This window comes from Pristiophorus japonicus, chromosome 1 (genome assembly GCF_044704955.1).
Source record: "Pristiophorus japonicus isolate sPriJap1 chromosome 1, sPriJap1.hap1, whole genome shotgun sequence".
Classification (NCBI taxonomy): Eukaryota; Metazoa; Chordata; class Chondrichthyes; family Pristiophoridae; genus Pristiophorus; species Pristiophorus japonicus.
The window spans coordinates 15,049,053-15,062,785 of NC_091977.1; the positions used below are offsets into that span (position 1 = coordinate 15,049,053).

The 13,733-nt window shown below is 44.5% G+C and overlaps 1 protein-coding gene across 3 annotated transcripts in view; it reads left to right on the forward strand.

The window, feature by feature from the left end:
- rnf4 (ring finger protein 4) overlaps positions 1–13,733 on the forward strand; it is a 45,374-nt gene that overhangs the window by 14,041 nt on the left and 17,600 nt on the right. For 2 of the 3 annotated variants that reach the window (XM_070877696.1, XM_070877691.1), the window contains exons 2-3: positions 5,043–5,298; positions 11,677–11,782. In XM_070877696.1, coding sequence (XP_070733797.1) covers positions 5,290–5,298; positions 11,677–11,782 — 115 coding nt within the window. In that variant the 5' untranslated portion in view covers positions 5,043–5,289. The remainder of the gene's footprint in view (positions 1–5,042; positions 5,299–11,676; positions 11,783–13,733) is intronic. The other variant, XM_070877699.1, reaches the window with a different exon arrangement.

The window sequence follows — 13,733 nt, forward strand, 5'->3', positions numbered from 1 at the left end:
TGTGCTGACGTGGATTGAGAACTGGTTGTCAGACAGGAAGCAAAGAGTAGGAGTAAACGGGTACTTTTCAGAATGGCAGGAGTGCCGCAAGGTTCTGTGCTGGGGCCCCAGCTGTTTACATTGTACATTAATGATTTAGACGAGGGGATTAAATGCAGTATCTCCAAATTTGCGGATGATACTAAGTTGGGTGGCAGTGTGAGCTGCGAGGAGGATGCTATGAGGCTGCAGAGTGACTTGGATAGGTTAGGTGAGTGGGCAAATGCATGGCAGATGAAGTATAATGTGGATAAATGTGAGGTTATCCACTTTGGTGGTAAAAACAGAGAGACAGACTATTATCTGAATGGTGACAGATTAGGAAAAGGGAAGGTGCAACGAGACCTGGGTGTCATGGTACATCAGTCATTGAAGGTTGGCATGCAGGTACAGCAGGCGGTTAAGAAAGCAAATGGCATGTTGGCCTTCATAGCGAGAGGATTTGAATACAGGGGCAGGGAGGTGTTGCTACAGTTATACAGGGCCTTGGTGAGGCCACACCTGGAGTATTGTGTACAGTTTTGGTCTCCTAACTTGAGGAAGGACATTCTTGCTATTGAGGGAGTGCAGCCAAGGTTCACCAGACTGATTCCTGGGATGGCGGGACTGACCTATCAAGAAAGATTGGATCAACTGGGCTTGTATTCACTGGAGTTCAGAAGAATGAGAGGGGACCTCATAGAAACGTTTAAAATTCTGACGGGTTTAGACAGGTTAGATGCAGAAAGAATGTTCCCAATGTTGGGGAAGTCCAGAACCAGGGGTCACAGTCTGAGGATAAGGGGTAAGCCATTTAGGACCGAGATGAGGAGAAACTTCTTCACCCAGAGAGTGGTGAACCTGTGGAATTCTCTACCACAGAAAGTAGTTGAGGCCAATTCACTAAATATATTCAAAAGGGAGTTAGATGAAGTCCTTACTACTCGGGGGATCAAGGGTTATGGCGAGAAAGCAGGAAGGGGGTACTGAAGTTTCATGTTCAGCCATGAACTCATTGAATGGCGGTGCAGGCTAGAAGGGCTGAATGGCCTGCTCCTGCACCTATTTTCTATGTTTCTATGATACGTCCTTACTATACAGTATAAATGCACATGAGGCCCATACTTGAGAGAAGGTCACTCTGTGATCAGTTACCTTTATTACTAAGACCTCAAGTGATGAAGGTGGGTGGAGCTTCCCCTTTTTACCTGAAAGTCCAGGTTAGGAGTGTCTCCCACAAGTTCGCCCCTTGTGGTCACTGTTCTCAAGGTGTACAACTTAGGTCAGCTTATACATGGGTTACAATGATCGTTGAATACATGACAGAAATGGTTTTTAAAATTTGACGGGTTTTGACAGTGAATAGACTATTTCTTCCGTATGGGGAATTGTTGATAAGTTGTCACTGAAATTGGGAGACATTTCTTTACACAGAGTTGGTTGTTAGAGCATGGACTGCTTTGCTATGGGGAATAATTGAGGCAGAGACCATTACATCGTTTAAGACAAAAAATGGAGCAATATTTGAATCCTTGGAAGATTCAAGACCGCGGGGAGAAAGTGGGGCAGCGAGCTTAGTTTTGGATTGCCCTAGCAAACAGCCATCACAGACACGATGGTCTGAATGGTTTCCTTCTGTGTTGTAAGCATCTCTGGTTCTCATCCCAACTAATGTCTTGCCTGAGGACCACTATCCAGGTAATTGAACTGCAGAATGATGGGACACAGGTGTGTGTCTGCAATTTCCCCCCACGCAGTGAGCTGCTTTCAAGCATGCCATTGTGGGCAGTTGCCATGGAAATCAGACATGTCCCCACAGGAAGAGAGGGTGGGGGGGAATACAAAGGGCCAATAATTCTAGGTTAACGGGGGCTGGTAATTTTTTTTAGAAGCTGGGATGATGCTATCCATGCTATCGAGATAAAGCAGGAAAAGGGTACTGAGGTGAATGATCAGCCATGATCTCATTGAATGGTGGTGCAGGCTCGAAGAGCCGAATGGCCTACTCCTGCACCTATTTTCTGTGTTCTATGTTCTATCTACTACCATTTTCCTTGCTGGAGAGCAAGCAAAGGAGTGTGCATGAAGAAATAACTTTTGTTTATATGTTGTCTATTGTGACCTCCGGATGCTCCCAAGTACTTCATAGTCAATGAAGTACTTAGGAAGTGTAATCCGTGTTGTGATGTAGGGAAACGTGGCAGCCATTTTGCACACAACAAGGTCCCACAAACAGCAGCAAGCTAAATGACCAGATAATCTGTTTTGGTGATGTTGGTTGAGTGATAAATATTGGCCACGGTGCTGCATCTGATAGCAAGGAAGACTGAATGGAGACACAGACCTATGAAGGAGAGTTGATCTGCCGATAGTCCCTGTGCCATATTGAATGCCATTGATCTGTCTGTTGATCCGATCAGAAAATTGACTTTTCAACAGGAGTTTTGATTACAAAGAGAGCTGTCGTGTTAAATTGGAAAGGCCAGATTGAGATATGTCATCACTGCATGGGTGGTTGTCCATTTTTGGAACACAAGCTTCCTGAATTTAGAGAAACTGAAAGTAAATTGAAACTTTTAGGCGGGAGAATGAGTGTGTTGCCAGGGCCTTCCTCCAGCAGGAAGTTCCCCTCTCTTCCCCACCCCCCTGCTCTGCCTCTGAAGAGATGTAATACATTGCCCTAGTAAGATTCACAAGGTTATAGGAATTATTGGGTAACAAGGGTGAGCAACACATTGTGACATCATTTTATGCAATGAAGATGAGGCCCTAGTCTAGTCTGAAAACAAGGTAATACAATGGGATTTATATAGGTTATCTGTGGAAGTCTCTAAATGTGGTATCCTTGGCTTTGGTAACTTATTTCTCCTTCTGGGCTTAATAAAGGCTGTGGTCATGCAGCTTCTAGGGCTGAAAAACCAAGTCATCTGTTCCAAACCTCGGTCAAATGCAGCAGTTGCGCTAGCCACCTCAATTGCCTGCTCACGGCAGACAAAAAAGATTCCTCGACACTATTCAAAGAGCAGTGGTATTCTCCTCGTATTCTGTCCACTATTTGTACCTCAATCAACCTCGCCAAAGCAAAAATATCTGGTCATTTTATGTCTGCTGATTGTGGGACCTTGCTGTGTGCCAAATGTCTGCCACGTTTCCCACATTGCAACAGAAACTACAAAAGTACTTTGGCTGTAAAGCGCATTGGGACATCATCATCATAGGTGATCCCTCGAACGAGGATGACTTGCTTCCACATGAGTTCACAGATGTTTCAATGAAGGACACGATGTTCCAGTCCTGAACTCCAGTTGAAGGGGTGGAAGATGCCTGTGCGTGGATTTTTTTAACGTGTGGTGACTGTTGCACATCAGCCACCACACGGGCTCGACAGAGCTCGGCCTTTATCCAGTGGCAAAGGTTAACCAGGACGACTGACTGGAGACCTGCTCTGATGTATTGAGGTTGTGAAAGGTGCTGGTTTCAATTAATGTTCTTTCTTGCACTGGAGGATGATCCAAAATTGTTCCCATTGCTTTGCAGCCTTTTCTAATCCCAGAAACGTTTCAAGTACAATTGCACTTTAGCCTGGGCATCTCACTGGCAATGGTTACAAATGTAGGCTTGTGTTTCCCTGTTATTTTCACCAGACAGGAGTGAGCTCGTGTATTGTGCCCTAGGTTGCTACACATGTGTGAAGCATTTTTGAAAAATATGTTTAATTTTGAATTTACAAGCTGCTAGGAAACGCAATGGGACATGGATCAAAGGCAGATAAATGGAGTTGAGATCAGCATGATCTAATTGGATGGTGGAAGGGGCTTCTATGGCTCCTATTCCTATCTTCAATGTTCAGTCAAGTATTTTTAAAAATTTGGGTTGTGCAAACACGGCACGAGCTCGACAGGCCAATGGCCTTTGTGCTGTAACCATTCTATGAAATGTTCCAATTGTATTATTACATTTAAACTATTGAAATGTTAAATTAATTTATTTTATAACTTATTTGGAGAGAAGTGTGAAATGGAACTGGAGTTTTTTTTCAGGTGTATATTTTCCCTTCTATTTTGAGAGGATGTGTATTTTTCTGCTTCATTTTGACTGGAGATGTAATGTATTTTCCCTCCATTTTGAAGGGCGGTGTATTTTCCACCTCTCTCTATTCACTCTGTATTTGCCCCGCCCAGCTCCTGGCTGGCTCACAGTGCTGCAAGTGCTGACTGCCCTTCAATACCTCAGCCAACTGCCCAATTACACTTCTTCTTAAATGTTTTACGTCTTGGTCTTTCTTAAGTTGTGATTCTTTGGGCAACAGGTGATCTGATCCTGAACTCTTGCCCTGCCTCTCTTCAGCCATTTGCTCGTAGGGCCATCAGCAGCTTGACTTGCCTCTTTTCCCCCATCCCCTTTCCTTTAGGATGTCCCCAGCACGGCCAATGCTTGGAAAGGTCAGGAATTTCCTGATGAACGTCATCGCAGTGTAACCTACTGCAGTAAAGTGATGCCTTCCTTAAGTTTGTTGGAAGCTGTGCCATTGAGGGCAGCACTCAACCCTGGCAGCATGATAAAGCCCCACCCTAATAAGTACCAACTGTGCCTCAGTTGGTAGCACTCTTTGCCTCTGCCTCTGAGTCAGAGGTTGTGGATTCAAGTGCCACTCCAGAGACTTGAGCTCAAAAATCTAGGCTGACACTTCCAGTGCAGTACTGAGGGAATGCTGCACTGTTCGAGGTGCCGTCTTTCGGATGAGTCATTAAACCCAGGCCCTGTCTACCCTTGGGTGGATGTAAAAGATCCCATGGTACTATTTTTTGAAGAAGAGAAAGGGAGTTCTGGTGCCCTGGCCAATATTTATCCCTCAACCAACATCACTAAAACATATTGTCTGTTTGTTGGAGATTACTGTGTGAAAATTGGCTTCTGCGTCTTTTACATTACTAGGATGACTGCACTGTAAAGCACTTTGGGAGGTCCTGAGGTTGTGAGCGGTGCTAGATAAATGCAAGTTCTTTCTTTTCTTTTTAATACAGCATACCCCCATGTCCTGTCCTGCACTACGTTCTGGCAGATTGCCTCTTCTAAAGCATTGTCTGCTTATCAAAGATACTGAATCTCATTTGACGGAGCAAAGGACATTTTAATACTAACTATAAATTAAAGAAAGCTGGATCCACTGAGTCGACGGGCGGGCCCATCAGAAGTTAAGCATTGGATTGGAAGACATCCCTTAAGCATAAATCACCTCAACTTTTGTCTTAATTTTAATTTCAGAACGCAATGAGCACAGTAAGTACTAACACTCACTTATAAAACAGTCTGTGTCCTAACTTGGCTATCTTGTTTTTGCAGCTGAACCCCACACTCTAGGTTTTTTGATCATCAGTAAATGTTCCTTTACGATTTTTTTTTAAAAAGCTGCCAGGATTTACTGTTTTGTGTAAAATCCATATTCTGGGATGTGAATTTATATAATCTTCCTGTCCCTCCTTCTCGAGTTTAGCGACGCGTCACAAATAGTGTAACGATGCAAAGCTATTTTCCAATGGGAGGAATCTGAAAATAAAAGGGAACGACGCTGAGAGAGGAAAGCAGACAGTTGAGAGAAGACCTGAAGTTCAAGGAAGCAAAGAAAGTGAAACTGATCACTGCATGAATGTTGGCTTCCCGATTTATAGAGCAGACAGTCCAGAAAAAGCTTCAGGCTGATGCAGTGCTGGTTGAATCTGCTCTTTTATTGTTATGCTTTTCACTACTGCGAAATGGTGGGCTTTACATTCTTTCTAAGAAAAGATTTTTAACTATTAAGCAGGCAAGTTTGGAGAAAGAACAAGTACCAAATTCTACAAGTTGTTTTGTAGCTTGCTGCTTGAAATGGTGATTCTACTGTCGGTAGCCTGCCACGGTATTGCTTTCTTAAGTTTTGGTACACTGTTGTATTCCAGATGAGGGATGGCTTTGCTGGGCGATGGGACAGTCTGCCACGTTAGCCATTTAAAATCAAAGTCAAGCAGGGTGTAGCATGGGTGAGATGCAGCGTTAAGTTCCTGCACTGGTCAGCAATGCGCTTTAGCCTTCAACATCAGAAAAGCCGCACCAGCCCCTGCCCTATGACCCAGTTTGGTGCCACACTGGGACAGTTTTGCATTGTACACTTGTACTCGCCTGGGTTGGAACTTGCCAAACTAATTTAGCAGCCTTAGCCCCTAAACAAATACATGCTTTAGAAATAAAAACAGAGAATGCTGGCAATCTCAGCGGGTCAGGCAGCATCTGTGGAGAGAAAAACAAAGTTAATGTTTTGGGTTGCCGGCCCTTCATCAGAATTACTGAATGTTTGAAAAGATCACTTGCTTAAGCACTGAAGGGGGGAGGGGAAGAAAGAACAAAAGGGAAGATCTGTGATAGGGTGGAAGGCAGGAGAGATGAGAGCGACAAAAGGGATGATGGCCAAATTGAAATGGTAATGACAGAAGTCATAAAAAGGTTAATCTGGATAGGTCATTACTACGCCATTCGTGCCCTATCCAAATTAACCTTTTTCTGACTTCTCCTTTAACTCCACTCACTTCCTCCAAATTAAAGGTGTTGCTGTGGGAACCCGCATGGGCCCTAGCTATGCCTGCCTTTTCGCGGGATATGTGGAACATTCTTTGTTCCAGTCCTAGTTGGGTCCCCTCCCTTGCCTCTTTTTCCGGTATGTTGATGACTGTATCGGTGCCATTTCTGCTCTCGCCCTGAACTTGAAAATTTAATTCACTTCACATCCAATTTCCACCTTTCCCTCTCCTTCACATGTTCCATCTCCAACTCTTCCCTTTCCTTGCTCGACTTCTCCGTCTCGATCTCTCGGGATAGGTTTTCGGCCAGTATCCACTATAAGCCCACTGACTCCCACAGCTACCTGGACTACACTTCCTCCCACCCTGCTTCCTGTAAGGACTCCATTCCTTGAATCCTAATTTCTCTGTCTCTGCTGCATCTGCTCTGACGACGCCACCTTTCTCACGAGTGCCTCTGACATGTCTTTTTCCTCAACCAAGGATTCCCCTCCACCATGGTTAACATGGCCCTCGACTGTGTCCGTTCTATTTCCCGCACCTCTGCTCTCACCCCTTCCCCTCCCTCAGAGCCATGACAGGGTTCCCCTTGTCCTCACCTTTCACCCCACCAGCCTCCAAGTTCAACGGATCATCCTCCGCTATTTCCGCCAGCTCCAGTGTGACCTCACCACCAATCACATCTTCCGCTCTCAGCATTCTGAAGGGGCTGCTCCCTCCGCGATACCCTGGTCCATTCTGCAGTCACCCCCTCCCCTTCCCACGGCACCTTCCTGTAGAAGCGCAGGAGATGCAACACCTACTCTTTTACCTCCTCCCTTCCCACTATCCAGGGCCCCAAATACTCCTTCCAGGTGAAACAGCGATTTACTTGTACTTCTTTCAATGTAGTATACTGTATTCACTGCTCGCAATGTGGTCTTCTCTACGTTGGGGAGACCAAGTGTAGATTGGATGACCGCTTTGCGGAACACCTCCGTTCAGTCTGCAAGTGTGACCCTGAGCTTCCGGTCGCCTGTCACTTTAATTCTCCACTGCATTCCCACTCTGACTTCTCCGTCCTTGGTCTCCTACACGTTAAAAGAATTCACGCACAGTCATCTTCCACCCTTTAAAATGAGTTCATCAGTCAACAGAGTACTCATTTTTAGTGTGGAAGCAAGTCATCCTCAACCCTAAGGGACTGCCTATGATGATGCTGAGCTAGTCAAGTATTGTTCCTTTGACAACTCTTAAATTATATGTTTGACAGTCTAGAAAACTGGCCACTTCCTGGTGAATACTCCCTCTTGCCCAAGCCAGTTGCAAAGTCATCCTCTGGAGAAACCTCCAAGCTGATTTAAAATGAATCTCTCAATTGAAAGACCAAAGTTCTGGATGTCAATTATCAGACTGGCTCCTGTCAAAAGTAATTTAGATTCTATTGTACTTTGACTTCATAGTGGACGCTATAATAAGATACTTTTTTAGGTTGAATGAGAACAGTTTATGGGAGAGGTGTTGGCAATCATTTATAACCATTCCAAATACTCTGTTTATATTTGTGATTGTTGGACTAGCCTTAGAATCGCAGAATGGTTACAGCACAGAAGGCGGCCAATCGGCCCGTCGAGCCCAGGCCGACTCTCAGCTAGTCCCAGTCACCCGCCCTTTCCCCACAGCCTTGTCATTTGTTCACCTTCAGATACTTATCTAACTCCTTTTTGAAAGATAAAATTGAGTCTGCCTCCACCACCCTTTCAGGCAGCACATTCCAGATCCTAACCACTCGCTGCGTTTTTAAAAAAAAAGTTTTTTTTCTTACGTTCTTTTGCCAATCACCTTAAATCTGTGTCCTCTGGTTCTCAACCCTTCTGTCAATGGGAACAGTTTCTATCTACCCTGTCCAGACCCCTCATGATTTTGAGCTCCTCTGCCATCTCTGCTCCAATGAGAACAACCCCAGCTTCTCCAGTCTAGCCACGTAACTGAAGTCCCTCACCTCTGGAATCATTCTCGTAAATCTTTTCTAAACCCTCTCTAAAGCCTTCACATCCTTCCTAAAGTGTGGTGACCAGAATTAGACACGGTACTTCAGTTGGGGCCAAACCAATGTTTTATACGGGTTCATCATAATTACCACACTTTTGTACTCTACCTCTATTTATGAAGCCCAGGATCCTGTAAGCATTGCAGAGTTATGTTGACTAAAATGTTCAATTAAAATACTTAACTTAAGGAATTAGATGTAGTCCTTACTACTAGGGCGATCAAGGGGTATGGTGAGAAAGCAGGAACGGGGTACTGAAGTTGCATGTTCAGCCATGAACTAATTGAATGGCGGTGCAGGCTAGAAGGGCCGAATGGCCTACTCCTGCACCTATTTTCTATGTTTCTATGTTTCTATGTTACACTGTTCCAACGAAGCTCGAGGAACAGCACCTCATCTTTTGTTTCGGCACTTTACAACCTTCTGGACTCAACATCGAGTTCAACAATATCTGAGTGTAACCACTGCCAACCTTTGGCTCCCTTTCCCCTCCTTTCCCCCCCACCCAACCCAAAGTCTGTTTCTTTTTTTCCTCCTTGTCTTTAATGGCAGCTGGTCATTATCCTGCCATTCACACCCTATCTTGACTAATGTTTTTCTAACTCCTGGCATTACTATTTGAAGTTGGCCCATCATCCCTTTTCTGTCTCTAATCTCTCAGGCCCCCTGCCTTCCACCCTATCACAGACCTTCCCTTTTGTTCTTCCCCTCCCTCCTTCAGTGCTTCTTAAGAATCCGAACACACTCCAGTTCTGACGAAGGGTCATTGACCCGAAACGTTAACTCTGCTTCCTTTCCGCAGATGCTGCCTGACCCGCTGAGATTGCCAGCATTTTCTGTTTTGATAACTGATGTAGCCGCTGGAAACTCGCTGTTGGTTAGCTGCATGTTGGTTCTAGATGGTTTATCGCCATCCATCCCCAAGTTTTCTAACTTGCCCCAAAGCTATCTGGATTTAGTTTAACTGGCTGTGTCCCACTAGGGGAGAGAGTGTGCTTTATAATAGGCAAACAGAAACTTGGTTTGTTTTTCCTTGCTCGTGATGATGGGTTGCTGCATGATTCAGATAAAAAGACGTTGAATCCTTTGCCAGTCCACTCATTACAATACTTTCCAAGAGCAGGTTCAAGGATCCTCCCCAGAAGAATATCGAAAGCAGTACTGTCTACTGGGGGTGGTTGAATTGGGATCTCAAATGTGGAGTAGCATTGAGATTAGATGGTGGTCTTCTTTTTTTGCCTATTTTCTCCCCTCTCCATTGGAAGCTGAGGACTAGAGGGAAGGGGAGGGCTTGATTATCTGTCTTTCCTTCGTCAAATCCCAAAGCAGGAAGGATCTTTCTGGAGAGTCTTTCTGGATGAAAGTCGGTGAAAGGCATGGAACCTAAATGGTTGTAGACTTGCTTCAATCAGCCTATTGAGACTGGGGTGGGGGGGAGATTTGGCAATAGGTTTAAAAAAAAAAAATTAGAACGTTGGTGACACTGGCAAGGCTGTACTTACTGCTCCTCCCCAAGGGCACTGACACTGACCCACATAGCATGGGACTGAAGACAAATGTCAGCCAAACCAGGTAGGAGTGGCTAGTTTTATCAACTTGGCTTTCCACGTTTAAGAATTTGAACCTCTCTGCTCCTTTTTGTTTAATGTATCTGTCCGCTCCTTGTTCTTCCTTCCAAATTGTATCCCCTTTCATTTCTCCACGTGAAAGCGGTTTGATTGTTTAAAAAAAAAATACCAGATTTTTTTAAATTAATTTGAACTCCTGAGCTCTCTCTGGTTAGTCTAGTACCGTGGCCAGGAGGGTATTTGCTTATACTGTGTGCATGCTAATTCTAACTACACAAAATATCATTTGTGACCTTCTACGTACTGGATTAAACCCAGTTGTGTATATGTGTGGATGGAAACAGAATATTTGAAATCTGGCGACATTAAAAACATAGCCTCTCCATAACCACACGACCTACCATGTAATGCTGGATCCAGTCAGCTGCTACACCCTTCCAACACATCACCTTTTCTCATTTGTATTTAATGCTGTTTTCTCTTTGTATAATTATTTGACAAGCAGTTGTAATCCAATGTCAGGAGGTGAGATGAAACAACTTCATGCTTCCCATTTCTTCACAGAATCTTGCACAGAAGGAGGCCATTCGGCCCATCATGCCTGTGCTGGCTACTTTAAAAGCTGTCCAATTAGAACCACTGCCCTGCTCTTTTCCCCATAGCCCTTCAAATTTTTCCTTTTCAACTATATATCCAATTCCCTTTTGAAAGTTACTATTGAATATGCTTCCACCGCCCTTTCAGACTGTGCATTCCAGATCATCATCATAAAATGATGTACAAGATCATGTGTAAAAAATGTTATCCTCATCACCCCAATGGATCTTTTGCCAGTTATCTTCCGTGTCCTCTGGTTACCAACCCACCTGCCAGTGGAAGCAGTTTCTCCTAAGTTACTATGTCAAAACTGCCATTGTTTTGAACACATCTTGTAAACCTCCCCTTAACCTTCTCTGTTCTAAGGAGAACAATCCCAGCTTCTCCAGTCTCTTCACATAACTCAAGTCACTCATCCCTGGTACCATTCTGGTAAATTGCACCCTCGCCGAGGGCTATTGGGAAAGACAAGGGTGAAGAAAGACCATTCTACCCGACTGAGCTCATCCTTCCAGTGCCTCGTGTCTAACTGTGCTCTGAATGCCTCTTAAAGCCTGCACTTTTGCTGTCCTGTCCAGCACATTATTCCAGGCATTCATGTGAAGGATATACTTCCGATACTTGGCTGAAGTTTATTTTTTACCATCTAGTCCTACTTGGTAATATATTCTGAATTTACCTCCTCTAAATCACTAACATTTCCTGTACTTTAACAAGGGCAATCCTTAACCGTCTCTTCGCTAAACTGCAGAAATTGAGTTATTTTGCAGGGCTAGTCCAAAATTCACTGCCAGGAAAACACTTTTATTTGAAGAATTGATGGGAGACAAGGTTACACAGAAAAGGAGAAAGTTAAGCAACGGGTCATGCACGTCCCATAATCTGCAAAGTATGGATTGCTTTATATTTTCAGACACACAGAAAACGCAGGATGATCCCTTCTCAGCAAACCAGAGGGGTGCGTCGCCGTCACAGATCAGCGGAACCAGCTGAGCCAGAGGCAGAAATCGTAGAGACCGGTAAGTAGCAATGTTTGTTTGCACCAAATCTGCTCGTGGGTGAGCCTAAGCCAATGGAAGATCGGCAGTAAAAGCGTCCCTGTTTAAGTGCTTGGCGGTAAAATTGTGACACATGTTCATTTTGCTTTTACATGGAGTGGACCAGTGCACATTTAAACTTGACCGCCCTTTTGGGCAGAGTTGTGCTCGCAGCTGTGAAGCAGGGTTTGAAAGTTGTGTGTGTAATACTGCATTGAGTTTAGATGAATGCGAGGTGATCTCATTGAAACATAGAAGATACTGAGGGGGAATGACCGGATAGATGCTGAGAGGCTGTTTCCCCTGGCTAGAGAGTCTAGAACTAGGAGGCACAGTCTCTGGATAAGGGGTCAGCCATTTTAAAATTGAGCTGAGGGGGAATTTCTTCACGCAGGGCTGTGCATCTTTGAAATTCTCTACCCCAAAGGACAGTGGATGCTGAATTGTTGACTATATTCAAGGCTGAGAGAAATTTTGGGGCTTTAGGTGAATCAAGGGATATGGGGATGGGGCGGGTAAGTGGAGTTGAGGACAAGCACTGCAGACGGAGCAGCAAAATATTTACTCCAGACTTCCAGTTGGTGGTTCTGTTACAGCGGGTGGGAGAGGAGAGATTTTTCACGTTGAAGTACTTGTACCTATAATAAGGTCAGCTGGATGTGGCAATTTCTCTATTTGAAGCATCTGACTGAATAGTTTGTTCTTTGGTTCACATTTGCATTGGCGATGCAAATTATCGTCTGCAATTCCGTGCAGGTGGAGCATCTTCAGGAGGGTTTTCTTAACCTGCAGACATGAGCGTGCAAGTTGTGCACATGCGTGAGCAATAATTTGCCATTTGGCTGTCTATTGTGTAAGTTCCAGCTCTGGTGTAAACAATGATATGGTAGCTGCAGCCCAGTTAAAATAGAACAGGTTACAATTATTGTGAGGCAGATGGAAACACTGCATTGGACACACTACATGCTAATTTAGTCAAACGTTCTACTCCAATACTGTGATCTGTCAGCACAGATGAATGCCTGCATTTATTTTTAAACCTAGGGAGGGGATGGCAGTGGAGAAATTATACATAGCTACGCTTTCCCCTCCAAGTCACACAACATCCTGACTTGGAAGTATATCGTCGCTAGGTCAAAATCCTGCAACTCACTCCCACAGTGCTGTTCGGGAGGATCTTCACCACAAGGACTGCAGTGGTTCAAGGTGGCGGCTCACTACCACCTTCTCCAGGGCAATTGGGGATGGGCAATAAATGCTGGCCTTGCCTGTGACACCCAAATCCCAGAAACGAATAATAAAAAAGGTGCAAAACTTGAGAAGAATTGCATAGACTTTGCAGCACAGAAACATACCATTCGGCCAAAAATGAAATTGCAGGAATATAAACACAAGATGGATATGTGGAGTAAACCTAATTCACAATGTGGAATGCTATGGGTCATTCTTTTTTTCCCCTTCTAAAATCCCTACTCTGGGTTCTTCCTGTAAGGCACTTTTATATCCCAAAGAGCAGTGGTGAACTGCATACCCGTGTGTCATATTTAGAATTGTACAACACAGAAACAGATCATGCGGCCCTACTGGTCCATGCTGGTGTTTATGTTCCACACGAGCTTCCTCCCACTCTTCATCTAACCCCATCAACATATCCTTCTATTTCTTTCATGTACCTACCTATCTAGCATTCCCTTAACTGCAGAGTCGCCTCAACTACTCCTTGTGGTAGCACGTTCTGATTTCTGGGTAAATAAGTTTCTCCTGAATTCCATATTGGATTTATCAGTGACTATCTTATATTTATGGCTGCTAGTTTTGGATCCCCCCCCCCCCCCCCCCCCCGCCTCAAGTGGAAACATCGTCTCTATGTCTATCCTATCAAACCCTGTCAATTTTACTGACCTCTATTAGGTCACCCTTCTCCTTTCTAGAG